Genomic DNA, 25055 nt, shown 5'->3' with positions numbered 1-25055 from the left:
AAGGTAAATTATGACTATATAATAGTTGTGAATTGTTACTAAAATTCTATTAACTCTTATCTTTCAGGGATCTAAGGAAGGGAGTGTGAAGTACAACAGAAAGAGTTTTGGCTCTAGCATCAAAGAACCTAAGTTCAAATACTTCCACTGATATTACCTGTGCTGAGCAAAAAACCTGAAGTTTCAATTTCCTCTATAAAATGGGACCAGACTAGATAGTTTCTATGGTCCATTTCAACTCTAGACATCATTCAATAACTTAAATTGGTCCTGATCTGTCAAAATTTGTATAAAGCCTTCAAGTTTTCATAAATTAATAATTCCAAATTCTTAGTCTTTTACAGATTATGGCAAAAATGAAAACTAATTAGCAAATAACAAAAACTGTTCTAATTGAAAGAATACAATATAAACGGAGCTAAATATTTACAGAATTTTCCCTTTTCTATTAATAAAATATATTCATCTTAATAATAAATGAACAGATGAATGGATGAAAAAACATTTATTAAGTAACTCACTATATGACTTATAGCACTCAGCTATTAGAATTTAAATAAAAAAACAAAGACCATTCCAATCTTCAAAGGCTTATATTCAAAGAAGAAACAATGTACAATATAGGCAATATTTCAAACCCTTACTCTTTTTTTGCACTGTTTTAACTAGTCTCCAATGCCAAGGTCCTTTGGCCATAAAAATCTAAGACAACAGAGTTGTAAAAAGGAATGACACATAAAAATAAAAATTAGTTATCTACAGGAAAGTTTGGCAAAAATAGATAAAAAAGCAGCACTGGAAAAACATGTGAATTCCATTCAAAAGGATGGAAAAATTTGAGGATTAAACATTTCCCCCCCAAAAAATTAATGAAAAGTCTAAATATTACACCACAGGAAAAAAATTAAGAAAATTGCCTGAAGCATTGAAAACAATATTGACTGACAGGTTAACCAAATCACTGACCAAAGAAACCACAAGTTTCAACCACCAAGTATATGGTGATTAAAAATTCAGAATATCAATGTCAAATCACACATTTTTAGGCAGCCAAGCAAAAGGTTTTTCAATGAAAAAAAATTTGAATAGCTGAGAAGCATTCTTTATATGTGGGGAAAAAAGGTTTTTTAAAAATTGGAATGATATTCTTAAAAAAAAAAAAAAAAAAAAAGGAGATCAAGCTGTAACCCAGAACAAAGACTGCAAATTTTAGTCTATTATCAATGAAAACAAAAAATCTCTCAGAAATCATATTACTCCCCCAAAAGAAACCATTGAAGAGGCTATGTAACATACATTTTGTTTTGTCATATGAAAAGCAAAAAGTAAATTTAAAAGAAATCCTTCTTGAGCAATGAGAACAATTAATGATTCATACCAAGCAAGAGTTGGGTAGGGGGGTTGTTTTTAATTCTTACAAAGACCATACCAAAAAAAAAATTATCTATAGGCAAACATATCTAAAGAAGCTAAAATGTTAAGGGGCACAAGAGAATCAGGAAGTCTATTTAATCCTTCCTAGACTCCATTCATATGAACAGCTGTCCCTTATCGTTAACAAAGTTAACCTCTCTATTATGAATCAAATAATCCTGACTTCTCTAGAAGATTGCCCCTTACCCATTCTCTTCACTTATCTTCAACTGCTCCGTCTACTCATTGTTTCCTACTATCCACAACTTCTCCTCTAATCTCAAAAAATCCTCACTTGATATGTCCACTCCCACTAGCTACTGTCCCTATTTTTCTCCTCTATGACTAAATTTTGAAAAACTTGTCTAAGAGCTCTGCTTTCTTTCTTCTCATTCTTTTTTTAACTCTTTTCAGTCTGACTTTAACCTTGTTCAATGAAATTACTCTCTCCAGTTAACAATGATCTCTTAATTGCCAAAACTGTAATGGCCTTTGCTTAATCCTCTTCCTTGACTTCTTTTCATCCTTTGAGAATGCTGATCTCTCTTCATGATCATCCTAAGAAGAATATCAAGTTTCTATAATATGCTTTCTCCTCTCTTTCTGATCACTCTCCAATCTCCTTTATTGGATTTACAAGATCATATCCATTAGTTATAGGAGTTCTTCAAAGTTCTGTCCAAGGTTCTCTTCTTGAAAAACCCTCTAAGCCAAGTAGTGTCCATATCAGCTTCCTTCGATTCAACAAGTGTTTCTCAAAGCTATTTGTACAGTCCTAACCTCTCTCCTGATCTCCAGCTTTGAACCTCTAGCTCCCTCTAGACATCTCAAATTAGATAGCTCAAAAATATCTTAATTCAACATATCCAAAACTGAACACATTATTTTTCCCCTAAAACACAGTGCCCTGTCCAAGGCACTACTATCCTTCCAGTAAGTCAACAAATCAATAAGCATTTATTAAAGCTATGTGCCAGGCACTGAGTTAAGCACTGGGAATACAAATACAAGGAGAAAAAAAAAATTCCCTCCCCTCCAGGAACTTCCCAGAGAAGTTAACACATAAAAGAAGTGGAAAAGAATAAGGCAGGGGATGGAAGTACCAGACAAACACAAAGACAAATAAAGAACTATGGAATGTATCCTTTTAAGAAAAGAAGTTGGCCTGGTGTCATCCATTCAGAGGGAAAGATTGGGAGCAAAGGTTACTTCCTAGGAGTGAAATCCAGAGCTGTGTGACCTTCCAGAATGAAATCTTGGGTGTGGTAGAGAAGTCTTTCTGAGAACTACAACTGTTTCGGTTTTGGCCAGAAATCCTGACGGTCTTTCCCTCCCAGAAGTGTGTGTGTGGATATGTATATGTGTAACTTGATTCAACATAAGGTTGACTCTCAAGTCTCTTCCCATTTCAGTCTGTCCTCCATTTAATTATCAAATTAATCTTAAAATACAGATCTGATCATGTCAACCCAATCCCACCCCCATTCAAGCTCTCTACTGCTTTCAAGATCAAATACAGGGGCAGCTAGGTGGCGCAGTGGATAGAGCACCAGCCCTGAATTCAAATCTAGTCTCAGACACTTAACACTTCCTAGCTATGTGACCCTGGGCAAGTCACTTAACCCCAGCCTCAGGAGGGGGGTGGGGGGGGGAAAGATCAAATACAAAATCTCCTGGCTTTTAAAGACCTTCATAATATCACACTTTCTCATCTTTGCAATCTTACCCCTTGCTCCTCCTACATGTACTCTGTTTTCTAGTGGCAATGGCTTCCCTTTTATTCCTCACATAAGACATTCTCATCTGATGCAAGACATTTTTACTGCCTGTCCTTCACACCTAGAACTCTCTCCCTCCTCATCTCTCCCTTCTGGCTTCTTTGGCTTCCTTCAAATCTCAACTGAAGTCCCACCTTCTGCAAAAAGCCTTTCCTGATCCTCCTTAATCTCAGTGTCTTCCCACAACTAATTTATCTCCATTTTATCCTGTTTATATCTTGTTTGTACATAGCTGTTTATAATTTGCCTCCCTCATTCAATTCCATTCCTGAGAACAGAGTTTGTTTTTTTGTCTTTCTTTTAATCCCTAGAATTATGACTACAGTGCCTGACACTGAGTAGGTGATTAAATAAATCCTTATTAGGAAGAAATAAATTAACATTAACAACAACAACAAAAAAGTAACTGATAGGGACAATCAAAAATGCACTACTGTCTTTTAAGAGATGAGGAAGAGGTGATTTCTTTAATTTTTGACTTGCCTGAAGAATGTAGTGGAAGTCTGAAGGAAGGGTGAAATGGATAACAGTGAAAAGGAAAAAAATTTGGGGAGATGGAAAAAGGGAGCATGTTTCTGCCTAAGTGAGGAAATGCTAAAATACATTAACACAAAAGAGAAAAAAGGAAGAAATGTTTTCCAATTTCACTGCAGAAGAGACTTTTCTGGTAGCAAGGATTGTACTTCACAGAATCACATTCCATCATAAGAGAGAAAATACAGGGTCTCTAATGTTGGCCAGTGACCAAAGTGGCCAAGGATACGTTAATCCAAAAGTGTCATATGCTATCACTAGATGGGCAAGTGATAAATATGAGGATAAAGTAGGCTCCAGCCCTGAAACTTAAAAAACAACGTGTTTCTCCACATCACAGTGACTCTTTCATTAGTAAAAATGTCATAAAGAAACACAACAGAAAAAAAAGATTCCTCAAAAACAAACAAAACAAAGACTGAAGGAACCAACAAGTATAATTCACTTAGAGATGGACAGGACAGAGGATACCTTTTATTCACCAAGAACAGACTAAAAGAGGAAAAATAACTTCCTTCAACTACTTCTGGGGTCCTAGAAGACGTAATGATTTTATCCATCCTCTATTCTTATTATAGAATTACTTTGACCAAATGTATTTACCTTTATTGGTTTTTTGGTGGATGGGCCTAGTAATGGCATAGCTGAGTCAAAGAATCAACAGTTTAATGACTTTTGGGGTATAATTCCAAGTTGTTCTCTAGAATAGTGGACCAATTAATAGCCCTTCCCCCCCAACTTGGGTACACAGTATATAAGTGTGCTTGTTTAACTGCAGCTTCTTCAATAATTGTCATCTTCTACTTCTGTTATTTTTATCTGCTGAATGGAACCTGAATGTTGTTTTCATTCACATTTCTCTAATTATAAATCATTTGGAGCATTTTTTCTCTTTGAAGTTTTTGGTAGTTTGTATTTCTTACAAAATTGCTTGAACTATATGAACTCTTCTACCACATGTGCACCTGTCTCCTCCAAGGCTTCCAAGTGCAGCACTCCTTTTTCTTAAGAATTTAAACTTGCCACTTCAACATTCACCACAAATGACAATATTTTTCCCCTCATGCATGTACAAAGCTGTTTTGGTAGAAAATGATGACCTTCAGGCATCCTTCCCTCCTTCAGTACCCAGACATGAGATATGATATTGAATATAGAAAAACTACATGAGAGATGGGCCTAGAATAAGAGAAGTATTCTGATACTGAAATACCTCTTCTGAACACAGTATTGTTACCAACTGGGATAACAACATGGAGAATATATTGCACCATAATTCCTACATTGAGCTCTATGACCCCTGAAACGGACCCTGTCCACAAAAGCCTTTCTGAAAACTCATGTATATTGCCATCCAGGCTTTGTTGTCACTGTTCCCTCTATTCCCTGTCCTTCCCTCAATAGTGTATCTCTTCTCATACCATTGGTATTGTGATAAGACTCTGATGATAGTGCTACCTACACTCTGCCTAGGTCACATGCTCTTCACCATGCATCCTCCACTTAGATCTGGCTGGCCAGGACTTGACTGATTACCTCATGAAGATCACAACAAGAGAAGCTAAAGTTTCACTATCACAATTGAGAAAAAAAAAATGTGCAAGAAAGCTGTGTTGTGTGATCCTGGCAGGAGATGGCCACTGAAGCATCCAGCTCTTCTCTGGGAAATAGCTATGAGCTCCCTCATGGCCAAATTATCACCACTGGCAATGAGAGGTTCAGACGCCCAGAAGCTCTCTCCCAACCATTTCTTAGATGGAATCTTGTGAAATTATGAAATTATTGTCAACTCGATCACAAAGTGTGATGCTAATATCCGTTAAGGATCTATATACTAATACTATATTGTTCGGTGACACACCACCACATAATCAGGTATTGCTGACAGCATGCAAAAAGATTTCAACCCTAACCTCCAGAACAGTGAAAATTGAGATCACTGCCCCATGAAAATACAAATAACTCCATTTAGATTGAAGGTTCCATCCTGCTCTCCATGTCTACCTTTTAATAGATGAATATGATGAATTTCAGCCCTTCCCTGTAATGGAGTTCTAAATAGTTCTAAATGGGCTTCTAATGTACTTTTTTGTTTTTTTCCTTTTTTTGTCAAAGGGGATGACATGATTTATTGCCTCCCCAAATGAAAATTTTTTGCATTACTTTGCTTTTTGGAGACTGATTCATAATTTAAAAACTGGAATGATGGTGATCAGAGCAATCTAAGTATGCTGGAAACAAAAATCCCCAAAGTTCTAGAATGTCCTTTTAGGACTTTGTACATTTTTATTAAAAAAAAAAAAAAAAAATTCTAAATATTGTACAATTCATTGTTTATAGGGAATTACTATTTGCCTATACAAAAGCCCTGCTCTATGCAAAAGCTATTTAACATAAATTCAGACAAGGGAGGGAAGCAGTACTATTGCTACATGCAAATTATGTAATCTTAAAAAAAAAAAAAAAAAAAAAAAAAAAAAGAACTTTTTGTAATATTCTCTTGTTGGGATTTCCTTGGGGTCTCTAGAGGCAGCCTTAGTTTCAGTTCAGTAATCACCTCAAATGCAGCCAGGAATTAAAGTCCAAATCCTTTATTGTTTTTTTCCAAGTCTTGTTTCTTTTCCTGGGGCCCGGTTAGCTTTCTTAGAGGTCTATCTCTCTCCTTGGTCCAGGTTTAAATTCCTGCCGTCAGTCCTTTGTCTTCTCTGCTTCTGCCAGCTTCTTGAGGTCCCCATGAATATGTATTGGTTTCTGTGGGGGATGCAGGAGGACTGCCACCTCTGGTCTTCCCTAGTTTTCCCTGATTCCAAAGGTTTGTGCTTCAGCCTCCAGCCACAACAAAGGTAGAAGGAATGAATGGTCTCAGCCTCCCAAAGCTTCTAGTGCCCTTGTCCTTCCTGGCCCTGAGAGCTTCTTTCTTATATGCTACATACTGAGTACAAACCAATCATTAGGAAACCATTATTTGTTGTAGGATTAAATAATGCTAAACTAGATTTAACCATTTTCTCCTCAATTCCACTTAGTACCTTATTTCAAGTTCTGGCCCATAACATCTCCTTGTAGGATTAAATCAATCATACTAAACCATGCTAAATTAGATAACTATTGTCTCTATCAATTCCACTGACTTAGTACCTTGTTTTAAGCATTTTGCCTTAAAATCTGTTCCTTTTTAAATAAGATGTGAAAGGGGCTTTTTATAGTATCCATTGGAGTTACATGAGATTAGTGCCAGTACTTAGAGGAAGGAAAGAACTTTACTTGTGTTTGTGTGTTGATTTAAGATCAACTCAACAAAAGTAGACAAATTTAAAAAAACTTGGGGGGATAAGAAAATTGCCTATTCATATCCTTTGATCATTTACCTATATGGGAAGACTTCTTATAATTAGTTGCTTAAATTTCAGATCAGAGATCAGTGAGACTTGTTGCAAAAAATTTTCCAGCTATTTCTCTTCCTATTTTAACTGCATTAGATTTGTTTTTGCTAAAACTTTTCAATTCTATATAATCAAAATTGTCCATTTTGTTTCCTATAATTCTACGGCTCATGAAATTATGATGTCTTTTTCTATCCATAGCTGTGAAAGTTATTTTTTTTCCTTGCTCCAATAATTTATGTCACCTAAGAAGCTAGTCAGTACAACAGAGAAACATCTAGGCTCAAACCCTACCTCAGATATTTATTAGTTGTGTGACTCTGGGCAAGTTATTTAATATACAACTGTCTCAGTTTCCTTAACAGTAAAATGAAAATAATAATAAACCTACCTCTCTGGGTTGTTGTGAGGATTAAACAAGAAAATATTTGCAAAGTACTTAGCACAGTACCTAGCACAAAATAGATGTTATATAAATTATTCCTTTCCCTTTTATATCTGTCATATATCCATTAGGAATTTATCTTGGTGTATGATATGAAGTCAGTCTATATCAAATTTCTACCAAAGTACTTTCCAACTTTATTATATAAAATTATGGATTTTTATAGAAACAGTACTATCCAACTAAAATAAAAGAAATTATTAAATAGTTTTTTGATATACAAAATACATAGGAACTAACGTAGACATAAACAAAGACAAAGAAGATCTAAAGTCATTTTCAAATAGATATGGAACCAAAGGATAAAAAAGAAATGTTCCAAATAAATATCAACATATCAAAGATTATTCTAAAATACAAATAAATGATGTAAAGTAGAATAAACAGAACCAGAATAAAATACACATGACTAAAACAATATAAATAAAAATATAAAAAGTTCAGTCAGATTAAGTGTTATGACCAATATCTGTCGCGAACTCCACAGAAAGCCCAATGATGAAATACACTTCCCTCTCAAAATAAAAAAGTGAGATGTGATAGAGATAAAATGTGGTATACATAATTTGATGAAATCACTTATCATTTTATATATATATATATATATATATATATATATATATATATATATATATATATATATATATATATATATATATATATATATATATATATATAAAGTCTAAAATGTTTTCCTTCATTACAAAAAAGGGATGGAGACAGATAGTTAAGTAGCAATGATTTGAGGTTATAAAACTAGAAACATTAAAAAAAATTTTCAAAAAATTCCAATAGAGTTGATATGATCTGTCAAGGTATAAAAAGGATAGAGAACAAAGTGATAAAGGTTATTAAAGGTCTCTTATCCAAGGACACAGGGAATACATACACATGTACACACAGAGATAAATAGGCAATTTTCAAAAGAAGCATAGTTATCAATAACCACATTAAAAAAATGCTTCAAATCATTATAATTATAGCAGTGAAAATTAAAGTAGCTTTATGTTATTCCTCACACCTATCAAAGAGGCACATTTATTAATGTGGTGCTTGTGAAATTCTGAAGTCTAACCATTCTAGAAAGCAATCTGGACTTTGCCCAAAAATTCACTCAATTGTGCAAAACTTTTAATTCAGTAATACTACAATTAAGCAAGATGTCAAGTCTTATTGATTCTACTTCCATGATATAATTTCCATCTGTCCCCTTTTTTTTTGGTATTCACAAGCCTGCTCCTCTTTTCTGCCCTCCAGTTTTGGACCCTTATTACCTTTTGCCATTACACTATTACAATAGCCTACTAATGGTTTTACTGACTCTCTATCTCTCCCTAGGCCAAACCATCACAAACTAGACAAATTGATGTTCCTAAAGCACAAGTCATTCAACTACCCCAGAAGACCCTCTAGTCTCTAAGGTCAACTATAACATTCTCTTTGATTTTTCAAGTCCTTTAAAATTAGGTTCCAAACTACCTTTTCAGATTAACCACAACAGACACACTCTCCTAATTAGACTCTAGGTTCCAAAAGAACTATTTGCTATTCCCTGCTAATGACATTCCATCCCCTATTTCTGTGCCTTTTCAAAAATAATGCCTGTAACATACTTCCTATTCATTTCTACCTAAGAAAATACCTAGCTTTCCTAGCTCAGTTTGTGCCACAACATATAGAAAATCTATTCTGAACTCCCCACTTGCTAGGGCTCTTCTCCTTTGGGAATTTTCCATGTACATGATGGATCTTTACAAGAAAATTTAAATTCATTAATGACAACCAAAATTCGGTTCTGCACATATATATTGTACCTAGGATATACTATAACATATTTAATATATATGGGAATGCCTGCCATCTAGGGGAGGGGGTAGAAGGAAGGAGGGGAAAAATTCGGAACAGAAGGGACTACAAAGGATAATGTTGTAAAAAAAATTACCTATGCATATGTACTGTCAAAAAAAGTTATAATTATAAAATTTAAAAAAAAAAAAAGTTCTCCTTAAGCTGTGATGCCTAGAATCAAACATAGCATTTCAGATATGATCCAAGCCAAAAGGAGAAATGCTGCATGAAACATAACACACTTTATTATATATTCCTGTTATTATAGAACTCAAACTACTGAAAACAAGCTTTAGAAATTAAATTTTACTGAACACAAAATTTTGAAATTAGTAATAGTTTTAAGTTAATGAGTAAAAGCTAATTTGTGCATATGCAAAATTCACCCCCCCCAAAATAAATCAGGCTTGACATTTTTCACAACAAATTAAAGATGATTTTTCACATTAAAGAAAGAAAAGCCTTTAAAAATACTCATATTAGGCTACAAACTTTTTGTATAGGTACCAGTTTGTTTCAAGTGTCTCAAAACCAAGAGATCTTTAAGATAAAAAAATTAAATTCTTCTTTATATAAAGTTTGAGATTTTTAATCATTGCCAGGACAATGAAACAATGTAAATCAGCTACTTGCCTTAGAAAGTTTATTTCCACCAAATAAAAAAGGATGTTTATTTCATTGATTTTTATTGCCAGCATTCCTTCTGGATAGTAAAAGTTTTGTGAGATGATAAACTTTTGTACCTATTGCAATGTTGGCATGACTAATGGCATTACTACTCAACAAATTCATTTGAATTATGAATCTAATAATGACAAGAGTAAAATCCCATAAAATACCAATAAAATGTTGCAAAATACTGTACAAAGAGACCAAGAATAGAAATCAAGAGATCTAGTTTTAGTACAGGTTCAGCTAATAACTGTGTAATCCTGAGTCATTTTATCTCCTAGACTAGTGTTTCCTCTATGTAAAATATATTATTTATAAAATATTATTATATTACTTATATTTTATAAAAATAAAACATGTAGGTAAAATAAAATGGCTAAACTAAATTATCTCTCAATTCTCTTCTAGATCTGACAGCCTATATTCTATAGTTCTAATTCAAGCCTAGAAAACAACTCAAAAAAGTAGTAAAATTATTACAATAGTTGTCTCCAGGACAAAATATTTTTAAAAATAAATTACCAATAATGTTGTGAGATTTTAATTATACAATTTACAAATTACCAAAATTACTGTCAGTATTCCTTCTTCCCCCAAAAAAATGTTACTGGAGGGGAAACAAAGACAGGAAAAGGAAAGCACTAAACACTACAAAATAAGTAATCATTTACACCAAAATACATAAAACAAAAATTATTTTAAGAATTCAAATTTTAATTTAAGAATTAAGAATTTAATAATTCAAAACTTGAATTCTATTTGAATTGTTGAAATGCTTTTAGAAAAATTACACAAAAAAAGGCTTGATTAAAAATATGTCAAAGCTCAAGGTATCATTATGTAATAGCAATATACTAAAGTCTGTCTCTAAATTACTTTGACAATATTCTCAATTCAGTCAATCAATAGGCATTTAGTATGTCCTTACTATGTGTCAGGCAATGTGCTAAGCACTAGAGATACAAAGACAAAACATAGCCCTTGCCCTCAATAAGTTCACATTCTAACTAAGGAAACAATATAGACACAACCACAATCAATACAGTACAAATGGAAAATTATCTCAAAGGAATAGCACTAATGAAGGCCAAAGGTGAAAATACTCCAGAAGTAGATATCCAATGATGAATTTTTAAAGGAAGTCAGCACTAATGAATCAGTGAAAATCATTAATGAACTTTGATTATTAGACAATTCACTGAACAAATATTTTTTGAGAAAAAGAAAGTTTAAAAAAAAACTGCACCTGTAACAAGCTTAGATTTGCAGTTACAAAAATAATACTTACTGAATAATTTTGGTATTCATTTGGAATAATCCATTTTAAACTAAGAAAGTGATCATTTAAAATGGCAGAAATCTTCATCTTTTTTGATTTTTGAACTTGAAGAGAAAGGAGTTCACTATATAATCTATAATCTAATTTAAATTTTTGTAGAACATTAACAACTAAAATGGCAAAATTGTGGAAAATTCTATTTTGATAATTAAGTATTTATTAAAGAGAGAAAATATTATCCAAGAAACTCACTTATTTCCAGTAAATATACAAATGTGTATTTCTTGTCCTAACATGATTTCATCAGTATTAAATTTACATTTCAAAAGCCTTTTATATCTTAGTAGACAATTTTCATGAGCTGATTATGGCTTTACATCGTACTTGATATATGTTTGCTGAATTTAATTGGCCAACACAAAAACCTTATATCACTTGGTTGACAACCTTCAGGTGATAGCCAGTAGAGAAAAAATATACCCTACACTAATGCATTGTTGGTGTTGTGAACTGATCCAACCACCCTGGAAAACAACGTGAACTATGCTAAAGGACTAAAAAACTGTATATACCCTTTGATCCAGCAATGCTACTACTGAGTCTGTATCCCAAAGAGATCATACAAGATCCACATGCACAAAAATATTTGCAGTAGCTCTTTTTGTGGTGACAAAGAATTGGAAAACGAGTGGATGCCCATCAAATGGGGAATGGCTGAGTAAGTTACAGTATATGAAAATGATTAAATAGTAGTGATCAATAGTTCATTATTGATGAATAGGCTGATTTTAGGAAAGCCTGAAAAAGATTTACATGAAGTGATACTGATGGGAGCAGAAAGAACCAGGAAAACATTGTACACAGCAACAGCAAGATTGTGTAATGATCAACTATGATAAACTTAGCTATTCTCAGCAATTCAGTGATCCAAGGCAATTCCAATGGACTTCAAATGGAAAATGCCATCTGCATCCAGAGAAAAAGAGCTATGAAGCTTGAAATCAAAGCATACTATTTTCTTTTTTTCTTCTTCTTCCCCCATTTATCAGGTTTTTTTTTCTTTTTGTTCTGATTTTTCTCTCCTCATAAGAAAATATGTAAAAAAAAAAATAAATGTACCTATAAAATCTAAAAATTTTTTTTAAAGTCAGGAAGAACGCCAAAAAAAAAATACCCTAAAAATACCCTAAATATCCATGATAATAACATTAAAGATGGATCATTTCAAATAGGGATTTGAGAAGGTAAAAGCTAATAGAAACCTTAGTTCCCTTAAGAGGATTATCTATTTCAACTCCTTAATTTTAGAGATGAAGAAATTGAGGTACAGAAAAGTAAAGGTTAATTACAAAAGGTGGCAGAGCTGAGCTTTGACAAATTTGTATTTCAATTTACAAGGTAGACCATATGTTTTCAAATTAGTCATATTAATAAAACAAGTCAATTTTAGAGTTTGATTTCCAAGGCCAATAGCTTTTTAAGGGTCTATTTGAAATAAAGTGAATATAAAACATATAAATCTTTTGGTTTTTTGAAACAAATTTAATATATTAATATAAAACACTTTTAAAACATATATCATTTAAATATAAAATGTATAGATATAATTAAGATAAGCAAGATATAATTAAGACTAATCTTCACAAATATTGGTTTAAATCCATCTTGATTTAAAATGAACAGAGAAATCTATTTTCAATGAACACTTTCATACAACAGGATGAAAATGCAATAGAGTAGTAAATTAATAAATGTAGGAATGCCTTTAAAAGTTCATTCAATACTCTAAAGCCTCCTGTATCCCTCTTCTGTGAAAAGTAGGTTTACCTTGGAATTTCACTTCTGCTATTCGTTAGAAAAATCAATTGAAGATATTTCTTACTCTGATTTTTGAAGAGATCATAGGATCAAAGATGAAGAGCTAGAAGTAACCTCAAAGGTCAATTGGCCTAGGAAAGTTAAATGATATGACAAAGATCACATAAGACTATAAAAGGAGAAGAGAAAATTGGAGCCCAGGTCTTCTGAATTCAAAGGCATAGATTCTTCCACTGATGACACTTAAAGCATTCATCCTAAGATGGTATTTTGTACTTATTAAATTTCCATTATTTTACCTAAATGATTTAATTCTTATTAAAATTTATTTATGTTGACTATAGTCATGAGTAAAAGCTAGAAATAACTTTAGAAATCATGAAGTCCAGATCTCCATATTATAGATGAGGAAACTGAGGCTCAGAGAGATCAATCTCCTATCAAGATCAAATATGTAGCAAAATAGGGATTCAAATTCAATGTAATCAATAATCTCTGCAAATAATGACAATATTTCACCACAGAAGAGCTTGCTATTTTTCATTGCAAATATTGGACATTGTATGAAAATTGTAATCTAGCAATCTAATCACCATCATTGGAAGATGTATTCCAAAGAACCAATTTGTAATCAAACTTTTGGAACACAGTCCATTTGTAAACTGGGTTTGGTTTTGTTTTCATTTTCTCTAGAGAATGACAGCTGCATTAGAAAAAGGGCATCTGAAGAAGATATTATACATTTAGATATATAAAATCAGATAGTTTTAAGCTAACAGAAACATACTACTTCCATTCTCTAATTAAATAATCAAATAAAAAGCATTTATTAAACACTCACTTGTCATATGATAGGTATTGTGCTAATAGTTAGGGATATATACATAAGAGTCCTTGCCAAGTTTCATGATATAGCTAAGTTCTATAAAAACTGAAAAACAAGACGTTAAGTCAATACAAGGCCAGGAGAGGCAGAGCAGTTCATGGAGGATATAAGGTTTTAACTGAATCATTAAGAATGAATAAAATGGAAGCAGCTAGGTGTTTAGAACACCAGCCCTGAAGTCAGGAGGACCTGAGTTTATATCTGATTTCACACACTTAATACTTCCTACCTGTGTGACCTTGGGTAAGTCACTTCATCCCAATTGCTGGGGGGAGGGAGGAGAGAGGTCAAGTAAAATGTATAAATAATAAGAGAAGAGATCACAAACATTAGAAATAGCCTTAAGAGGGTTCATCTAATCAAGATCCCTCATTTTATAGTTGAGGAATATATCACAAGGAAGAAAAATAGCACAGAAAAAGACATAGATAAGAATAAGCATGTCTGTCATACAAATAAAAAGAATTGTTTGTATATAAAAGGATATGTAATAAATACAAAATGGAGCAAAGCAAAATGGAGTCTTGAGAACTGGGTTGAGGACTTTAGAATTTATATCATAGGCCAATGTTTTTTAAAAATCTCTGAAGAAATTTTTTAATGCCAAATTAGAAAACACAGCAACATTAGCTGCTTTGCTATCTGTGTTGGGGCCATATAATTTACATGTTCAGTCAATGTGGACTATAAATAATTGATCATTTGACTAAAATGTTCAATTTAAGATCAAGAAGAAGGCATCATTGAGTGCTCCCAATATGACATACAATTTAGCACTTTGTTGTAGCAGAGTTTATAAAATAGTACCTTTTACAATCTTTGTTTTCTTCCTATGGTCTGTTTTTTTGGTACCAACATCCATTATAGATCAATAGGCAAAACTCATAAGTTTGAAGGGATCAGGAAAAAAGTAAATCACCAAAAATCTGACAACGAAATAAACATCTAATATCCAAATTCTATTACAGAAGATAAATAAATATGACACTAACAATCTCTAATGGTTTTTTTTTTCCTAAAGTTCTGATGTAATGAGGCAAGCTGCAATTTTTTTACTAGTCTATGAAAGACACTTTGGTTACAATACATAACATTTTTAAATTATCAACTTTTTTCAGTAAAATTATGAGTAGAAAATTAGTTGGCTTACTTAAAAGGGTAAAAAAATTGAGATATCACATTAAGAATTAACACATTCAATACTAATTCTAACTATAAAATATTTACTGATAGCAATCACTTTCATCTTCATTAATTTAATTTGCTTGTAAAATAAAATTGATCTGAAAATGGAATTTTTTAAATGCAGGGTTACATTACAGGATATAAACAACAGTAAGCAGTTTTTAGAATCATTCAAGAATATTTACTTCAAGAGTTCCAAAATTATACTTAAAGGGAAGGGGTCTGCCATGCTGCTGAAGGGAATAAGAAACCCACTATGAATTTTTAATAAGGTTGAAGATGTGATTAAAGACAACTTGTCCTGCTCATTGCAACACTAACAATTTTTGATGTTGGTGGTATGGGTATTTCTTTTAATAACAAGTTCATAATCCCTCTTCAACTTTGTAGAAAAGTTTTCAAAAGTTTTAAGGTCAAAAACATTTATTATGAGCCTCTGAATTCATCTGATTTTCAAAGGAGACACAGCTGATCACTGTTTAATTCCAATAGAGTAACAGATAAGGATTTAGAAAGGACCTTAGAGTCCAGTAAGCCCAACCCCTTCATTTTTCAGATGAGAAAACAGGAAGAGTTTAAATTATTTACCCAAGATCACACAGCTATCATGTCTGAAGGAATATTTGAATTTACATCTTCCTAACTTCAAGACCAGTGCTCTTATGCCATCCTACCTACTCAAAATGTCTTTCTCCACATAAGAAAACCAGTCCAAACTTGTATCTTGATGGTATAACCTTCAAAAACCCAGGGCCATTTATCTCAATACCATGAAAACACAATGGAACAGAGCTTTAATAAAGGTATGAAAGCTGCACTCAAAGAGGTATAGAAGCAGGGAAGACATCTAATAGATTTGAAACTTTCTATCACTGCACAAAGTGCTAAGAACTTGGATTGTAATGGTAATGAAAATGGTGGGAATGGGATGATGCACTCCCCCTCCTCCCCCCAAAAGTCTATTTCAAGGTAAAAGTCCAGAGGAAATTAGAACATAAAAGTTGTCTTCAGTCTTTCTTAAGAGTAGTAAATGAATATTTGTCTAAGGCCACAGAAATATTTTTAAGATCTTATAAAAGCATCCTTCTTTGCTGTCTGAAACTAAGGGGCAAGATCAGATAACATCTTAAGGTCCTTTTTAGGTCTAGATGCTTTTAGCTCTATAATGCTAGTGATGTATAATGATTTGTTAGTTTTTGTTTTTTTTATCACTAGTCTACTTTCCCCCCATAAATAAACTTCATGCAAAAGACACCAACATAGCCAAAATGAGATGATACAATTATTTTTCTGGGCATGCCCAATTACTCCCAATTAAGGAGAAAATATCCAAAGATATTTCTTTAAAAAAAAAAAAAAATCCTGTCACTTCACAACATTTTATATTTTAAAATGTGATTTGTAATCTGCTACCTAAAAATCAATAAAAATCAACCAGAAAACTGATGAATAATATACTATATAGATCAAGATAAAGTGAGATACAAAGTAATATCAATCCTCTACCAAAAAACTGTAAAGATGAGATACAACTACAGGATTCCTGATTTCAGATCCAGCATTAAGGAAGGGGAAGGAAGGAAAGGAGGGAAGAGAAGAGAAGGGGGAAGAGAGGGAGAAGAGAGAGGAAGGAATGAGGGAGAGACAGGAAGGAAGAAAGAAAGAGAGAAGGGGGAAGGAAGATTGAATATTGTAAAATCATATAGAACAAACTTGGTAAGAGATATTAATGTCTTCTAAACCCACCCTTAATTTTTCAATTCAAACTGTCCTCTCCAAAGTTACCAATTATCTCTTCATTGCACAATCTATTGCCTTTTCTCAATCCTCATCTTTCTTGAGCTGTGTAGTATTTGTTCCAGATACATTTCACACTCTGGGTTTTCATGAAATTGCTCTCTGTTGGTTATTTTCTTATCCTTATTTCCTTTCTTTAGTAGTCTCTTCATCTCCACTACCTGTGGTATCTACTAAGGTTCTATCCCTCCCCCTTTTCTTTTGATTCTATACTCTCACACAACTCTTCATTTTCCATGGATTCAATAATCACCTCTATCCTGATTATTTCCAGATCTATATATCCAGCCGTGGTCTCTAGAATCATGTATCTAACTCTTAAAAATCTTGAATTGGACATTGTGTAAATACCTCAAACTCAACATGTCCAAAACAGAATTCATTGTCTTTTATCTCTAAATTTTTCCCTCTTCCAAACTTCCCTATCATTACCAAGGGAACTATTTTCCTCCCAGACACGCAGACTCATAACCTTGATGCTATTTTTTTGTGTTCTTTACTTCAACTCATCCCACAAATCTGAACTTTTACCAAGTCTTGATTGTTTATACCTTCATACCATCATTTCATATATGTATTGAAATATCATATTGGTTTAAGTCCCACTCCAATCCATCTTCCAAATTGCAAAGTGAGTTTTCTAATAAAATCCCACCCTTTCCCCAATCAATAATTTCGAGTGACTCCCTATTATCTGCACAGTAAAGTATAAATTTCTCTGTGTGGCATTTGAAGTTCTTCATCACCCTGCCTCTTTATTGTCTACTCCCCTCTTCAGACTCTACAATCTAGTTACACTGGCCTAATTTCATTTCTTTAGTTCTCCTTTTCCTGATTCTTGATTTTCACTATTTCCCATGTGTGGGATGCTCCAGCACCTTCAATTCTACCTCTTAGTTTCTATATTATCTCAAATTCCATCTTCTACAAGAGGCCTTTCTTGGTCCTCCAATTACTATCTTTCCCTTTCAAATTACTTTCATATATTCTGTACATATCTTTTATCTACCTAAATGCTTACAGGTTGAGAAGTAGAAAGAGAGCTGGATCTAGGATCAGGAAGTCCTGAGTTCAAATCCAACTGAGACAACTACCATGTAATCCTTAAATCAATCTGATTCAGTTTCTTTATCTCAAAAATAGGAATCATAATCACACCTACTTCATAGGATTGTTGTATGAATGAATGAGATTTTACCAATAAAGCATTTAGTACAGTGTCTGTCCCAGACACTGCAAATCTCTTTCTCATTGAAATGTATGATTTATTGATATTCACAAGTGTTTTTTGCCTTTCTTTGTATTTTTAACACTAAGCACATTGTTTGGCACATCCAAAGTGCTTAATAAATGCTTACTGATTGACACCTCCTCCACCTTGCAGGGGGGTCAAAGTTCACGAATTTGGAATATTACATGCAGCACAGAATTGTTCAAGGCATTGATCAGTTCTGTCAAAAAAAAATTTTCTCTTCTTCCTCTTTTCAGAAAAATTTGCTAAAAAAGATTATTTAATGGAAGAGGGGAAGAGGAAGAGATACAAGGGAAAATCTAGGCTATATAAAAACAAAAGATATTAATAAAAATTTCTTTAAAAAGAAAAAAGTAAAACTGGAAACAAGGGAGGCAGGTAATGTTGGATGACCAAAATCAGGAGCACTGAATATCAGGAGATTAGGTTAAAAAGGAAAGCTTCAGACAATTAAAAAAAAAAAATTCTTTTTTTTTTTTTAATTATGCTTTAGAAAAGAAGATTTTAAAAGAGATGGGACCCATTCTCAGTTGAAAAGGCCTGTTATTAGAATACAGAAAGAAGAATAAAAGACAGATTTTATTTTACCTATGTTTTCTTTGCTAAGGGGAATGCTCTTTGGGCCTCAAAGAATAAAAATGGCTAACAGTCTTAGACTATATGGTCTTTACCTTCCAATTGTGAAATTTTATGATGAAGGGCTTGCCTTTTAAATTATGAGTTTCATAAAAATGATGTAATTGAAATTTTAAAAAGACAATATTTCTCTTTGAAGATAACACATTTTTCTTTCAAAAAAGAAAATTAATTGTACTACATTTTGAAGAGAAAACTAAAGACAAATAAGGAAATTATTGTCCTTCCAATACAACCTCCACAACAATTAGAAATCAGAAATATCCTTCTCTTTTATAACTACTTTCAAATTTTCTAAAACGTAATTTCATGAAAATCTAAGCTAAATTTTACATTAACTTAGAAGGAAGTTTGATTCAATAACTTCTGGCATTCTGACTTTGGAGTCAGTATATATCTTAAATCATATTTTTCAATTATTGTGTTGCTTGGAGGGGCCCAAGTCATAAATGCTAGGCCACTTTCTTGAACTGTGAAATACGAAACAAAATGCTTGTACTATCTAAAGCTTGAGATTGTAATGAAGATCCAGCTTCAAGGCACTCTATAATTGTGAATTATTATTACAATTAAAAGTAGATTGTTATTATTATTATTACAACTAGATTTCTTAGTTCATCCTGGATACTTTAGTTAGCTTCCCTTTACTAATAAAGTTTGGACTACTCCATAGGATAGATAGATCTATGTGTCTAGAACAATTTTCAAACACATAATCCAGAGTGTGGTCCAAATTTACTAGCACTACTTTACCATATTAATTCAGAACCAGTATATATAAATTCTCACACACAACAAAAATAACAAAATGTGATTATATCAATTGAGTACAAATAAAGACTTCAATCCAAACTGTAGCCTAACAAATTTTAACAAATCACTCTCCTTTTTCCTAAGTAAAAGGCATTTCGCAGAGAAGCTGGAAATTCTCAATGTTTTCCAAAACAAAATTCTATCTGAAAATGACATTAATAATTAGATGACTAAACATGTGGTTCAGTAATGCATTTGGAATTTAGATTATACATGTATAAGGGAGCAGGTAATTCCTGACACCAAAGTCTTATCCGTTTAAAAAAAAACCCACCAATATTCTCATAGTAATACTATATGGCTACCAATAATGGAACACCATAATTTCCAAATAATAAATATTATGAGTGACAAAAAGCTATGAAAATGGATGATGGACATAAGTAGACTGCAGCATATTATCAAACACGACTTATAAACACGTGCCAAAATGGATATTCATCAAGGAAATGATAATCAGCTACCTAATGGTCTTTTTAAAATAGCCATATCTCAAGCATCTCAAACTCAACATGTCCAAAATATAAATTATCCTGTTGTGAAAACCCAATCCTCTTCTGAACTTCCCTATTCCTATTGAGGCACTAATATCCTTCTACTCTGTCAGACTCATAATTTGTGTCAACCTCTTTTACTCCACTGGCAATTAATAAGTCTTATCTACTAAGTCTTCCATTCTTCTAGAATTTATCTATTTCTCTCTACTCACACAGTAATTATCCTATTTTAAGATCCTCATCATTTCTCACTTACTCTTACTACTATAAGACTTATTTAGTCTCCCTGCCTTAAATCCCTCATCTCTCTAATCTTTCCAGCTACCAAAGTGATTTTGCTAAAATGTATCTGATCATAGCATTCCCTTCATTCATAAGTTCCAATAACTATTACTTTTAAGATCAACTAACAACTCCATATCACACTCTCTTAATTCTCTTATTCCCACTTCCTGAATTCCTACTTTCCTTCAAAGTTCAGCTTAGATCCAATCTTTTCTGATGTGTTTATATGTACTGTATACTTGTCTCCTCTTTTCCACATCTTTCCCCACCTCCATAAAATGGAGGATTTCATTTTTTGTCTATAGGTTCTCAGCACCTAACAGTACCTGCATCTATAATACTTAAAAATGCTTACTGAATGATTGATTGAAATTAAATGGAAAGCATTGCTGCAGTGGTACCTACAAAATGTTAAAAGGATTAAAAGTGTCTAGTACACTGGGTGGATCCATATGGAAGATTTATGTAATTATATATGTGCACATATAACTACAACAAGATTTTAGTTATAACAAACATGGTAACAAAGGCTAAAATTTTATGTATAGCTCTCTGCAAATTTGAAAAAGTGTAAATAAGGGCTCTGAAATAAAGATGCCACATAAATCCAAAATGTTTTACTATACTTTGTCCCTAATGATAACCTATACAAAGTTACACAATTACAAGACTTCTATTATAATATATAATGATTACATCATTCTAACTTAGAATTAAAACTTAACAATTTCAGTCATCAAACACTTTACAGCTGTTTTTCTATCCCTCGAGTCCATTTCTAATTTATTGTTACTAGAGATACAAATGGGATCAGAATGCTAGAATCCTAAATTATTTGTCAGTGTAGTGCACGATGAATACCAATATGGAAGTTGCCCAATCCTAAGAATGACTACCATATAGCTACCAGGATGGTCATTCTACTAAAGGTAATACGTCAATTCCATAGCATCCAACAATGGATGCTTTACTCTCACATACCCTAACTTGTAATCTTGTCCTGGTCTTTTAACATCAAGTGGATGATAAAGGAATGGAAACCACAGTATTTAGAAAATAAATAAGTATAAAGTCTCAAACCATTACTTTCAAAACCAGATTATGACATTGGTTAATTATTCAGTTGGAAACTGTACTATTGACCCGGAAAAAGGGATCAAAGAAAATGTAGCCAATTAGTCAATAGAATAGTGGCACCCACAGAAATTAAACAGACCAACAATGTTTTGTTTTTGTTTTTAGTGTACCATTTTCTTATTCATTTCATGTGAGTTTTAACATTTTATTAAGAAAATAATTTTCTCAAAATAGCTCAATGCTTTTAAAAAAATGCCATGTTACCCCAAATTAGGAAATAAGCTTTTTTTCACTGTAGCATAAGCACCATTACAATCTGACCAAATATTAAGGCAATTCATTTTCTAGAAATAAATTTACTCCTGAGTTCCAGTAATTATAAATACATGGCAGAACCTGGTCAGTTATTATCTGAAATAAGTATTGGGAACCTATGAGATTTCCATAAAGAACTGACCTGAAGAGTCTGAAATTTAAAATAAGGTGCATTCTAGATTTGTAATGATTTGGGATATTTTTCTTTTACCTTCCTATTGCTTCATTTGGAAGAACACCAAAGTGCCTAAATGCCATAATCTGCAGGGTTAGGAATGGACTTTGATTTTACTGGATTGGGAGCTCTCAGATGAGGAAAGCCCCTCTATTGATGCAGGTTAGTACCTAGTCTTCTATTTAAAATCTCAAGAGACTTGCCCAGTGAACAGAGAAGTGATTTGCCCAGGGTAAACTTGCAGTGTCAAAGACCAAACTCAAACCCAGGTCCTCCTAGCTTAGAGACCAGTACCATGCCATGCTGTCTTTTAAGAAGAAAAAGGTTTAATTAAAAGCAAAGATCTATTTGTTATTTAACAAGAATAGAGTTCTTTTAAAAATATATTTGTTCAGACTTTTCTCCTAATAGATCTTTTGGAGATATTTATTCAAGCATCACTTTGAGGACTAAATAAGGTACGATGAGCCTCTAAACCAACAGGTGAGGGAGAAAAAGTCTACTATCCCACATAGTTTGGGTTTCAGGCTACTCCCAAATAAAAAAATTAACACCATCACAAACACACTGCAATTACAATGAAAATATCTAACTGGCAGTGAAATCAGTGGACATAAAAATATAACACCCCTGGAGTTGTTATTGTTAAGATACCCTAGCACTGAAGACTCATCTGAGCAATGGTCATGGGGATGTCTTTTGACAGAGCGACGGATGAGAGGGCCCAAATAATAGGAAATTGGGTGGGGGTGGGGTAGGACACACCAGAAATGAATAATATAGCAGAAGGGAGAGTCTATGTCTACGTTCTATCTTCCCTCAGCCTTCTACACATTCTTCTCCCCCACTTAGCAAACTGCCTTGCAGTCACTTAATGTTTGCTACACATCATCGAACGTAGCTTATGACTCCCCTTATGGGCAGTGCACAAGAGGCCAAGGGTTAAGTTCGGCCGCCAAACGGGTGGGGGTGGTGAGGAGCGGATATCCCAGAGAGTGCTGCAGGATATGATATCCAAGAGGCTGATCTAGTAAGCTATGTGGTGTTGTTAGGGGAGTCAGGAATATATGGCAGGCGCCCTCGGGGAATTGGGGAGGGGAGTGAAGGTGAAGGAGACTGGGAGTGGATGGGGAGCGTGGAATTTAAAAAAAAAAAAAAAAAAAAGGATTGATGGGAAAGAGCAGGAAAAGAGGAGTGAGGGAGGCAGAGGAGTGGGAGGGAAAGGGAGATTAAGGAGGAAGAGAAGGGATGGAGGGAAGGGGGGAAGGAAGAGAAGAGAGGGAAGGGAAGGAAGAGAGGAAGGAGAAAGGGAGGAAGGGAAGAGAGACCACCGACTAGAGGAGGAAGAGGACTGCAGGAAGACTACGGAGGAAGGGGAGGGCGCGGCGCGGGGGGGGCCGCTCGCACTTACCCCACTCGAGGAACTCCGCCACATACTTGTCCCTGCGCAGGGCCGACTGGCTGCACTCGGTGTAGAGGCAGATGAGCACGTCCAGCAGGGCCTCCACACTCAACGAGCTCTCGTTGCGCCACGGCCCGTCCAGGAGCAGCTGCTCCAGCTTCTTCAGCCGCACCTTGGCCGACATGATGCCCGCACGCCCTCACTAGCTCAGGGCACCGCGCGTGGGGTGGCCTCGGCTCCGCCGCCTTCAAGTCCTGGCCGAGCGGAGGCCGCCACTATCCACGGCTCGGAGTTAGGGCGAGCCCCCCCGGCGACTGAGGGACTGGGCAGTGAAGAGTCCCGGAGGAGGCGACGGCGCGGGGGCGGCGGCCGCTTCGGACTAAGCCGACATCTTCTGGGGTTCGTTTCGAGAGGTGAAGGATTTGGGGCCCCGGCCCCTCGGGGCCATGGGCCGGTGCCCCTCACACAGGCCGCCCCTTCCCCACCTTAGCCGCGACGCCGCCGCTCCTCCTCACACACACACACAAGCAACCCCGCGCCCTCAGCGCGCGCAGCCGCCGTCTCTCCCACGCACGCGCACCCCGCCCGGGATTCGGCCTCCGGTGGTGGTGGGTTCCGTAGATTCGGTCGATTCGTGTCCGTCCGATCGTCCGTCCGCCCGCCCGCCCGCCAGTCGCCTCAGCACCCAAAGCTACCCGCCTCCTTCCCCGCCCCCCCTCCACCCCGAGCCGGGTGCGTGAGCCAGGCAGGATCGCGGCGCAAGCTCCAAACCAGCCCGCTAACTAGCCAATCCAGGGGCCGGCCGCCACCCCCCTCCTCCCCGCCCCGCCCTGCCCCTCCCGTCCCCTCCGCTGCGCTGACCTCACCGCGCAATTCCTCCCCTCCCTGGTTTTCCTCCCTCCACTCCTGTCCCTTTTCGCCTTTGCGCACCCAGGACAGGGTCTTCGCCGCTTGCCGTAGGGCTGGAGAAAGGGAAGGGAGGGGGAAGGGAAAGGAAGAAGGGTGGGCGAGGCTCTCTGGACTTTCCTGTCCGGAGCTTAGATTTTCCCTCTGCCCCCCCATGCCCTCCTCCCCGCGTGCCCACAGCCGATTCCCGGGCGTGGCGGCTGTGGAAGTGGGCTGTGGCGCTCCCAGACTCCCTGGGGGAAGGGAGGGAGGCAAGGTCCCCGATTGTGCTGACCGCGCGTGGAAGCAGAGGAAATGTGTCTTTCGGGAGGAGGGCGGCGATCGCGGTTCCTCGGAGCCCGTCTCGCCCCGGAGCTGGACGCGGCCCCGGCCTCTCTACTATCCCTTCTCCGCCGTTAATTGTGATTGAGGCTTGTGAATGAATCCCGGGGAGGCTCCGGGCAGAGGGGCCCCGAGCAATTAGGGATCGTCGGCGGCTCCTGGCTCCCACGTGGACTCGGGGAAAGGGCGGGGGACGAGGTTTCGCCGGAGTAGCGTAGCGCCGAGTTAAAATGCCCTTCCCAGGATACGTGTCCGGAGAGCGGTGGCTCTGTCCACACTGGCCTCGGGTGTCTGGGAATCCGGATTCCGAACGGCACCCGGGCCTGGCAGCGCCGCCG

General features: G+C 35.6%; 1 protein-coding gene across 2 annotated transcripts in view; it reads right to left on the bottom strand.

Moving 5' to 3' along the window:
* CDC42BPB (CDC42 binding protein kinase beta) overlaps window positions 1-24158 on the bottom strand; it is a 156275-nt gene extending 132117 nt beyond the window's left edge. Inside the window, exon 1 of one of the 2 annotated variants that reach the window (XM_074291198.1) lies at window positions 23500-24158. In XM_074291198.1, coding sequence (XP_074147299.1) covers window positions 23500-23674 — 175 coding nt within the window. In that variant the 5' untranslated portion in view covers window positions 23675-24158. The remainder of the gene's footprint in view (window positions 1-23499) is intronic. The other variant, XM_074291199.1, reaches the window with a different exon arrangement.
* Between the last annotated feature and the right edge of the window lie 897 nt (window positions 24159-25055).

The sequence above is a fragment of the Sminthopsis crassicaudata genome, chromosome 2 (genome assembly GCF_048593235.1).
Source record: "Sminthopsis crassicaudata isolate SCR6 chromosome 2, ASM4859323v1, whole genome shotgun sequence".
Classification (NCBI taxonomy): domain Eukaryota; kingdom Metazoa; phylum Chordata; class Mammalia; order Dasyuromorphia; family Dasyuridae; genus Sminthopsis; species Sminthopsis crassicaudata.
Note: the sequence above shows the minus strand (reverse complement) of the source record. Positions and strands in the feature narration are given on the sequence as shown.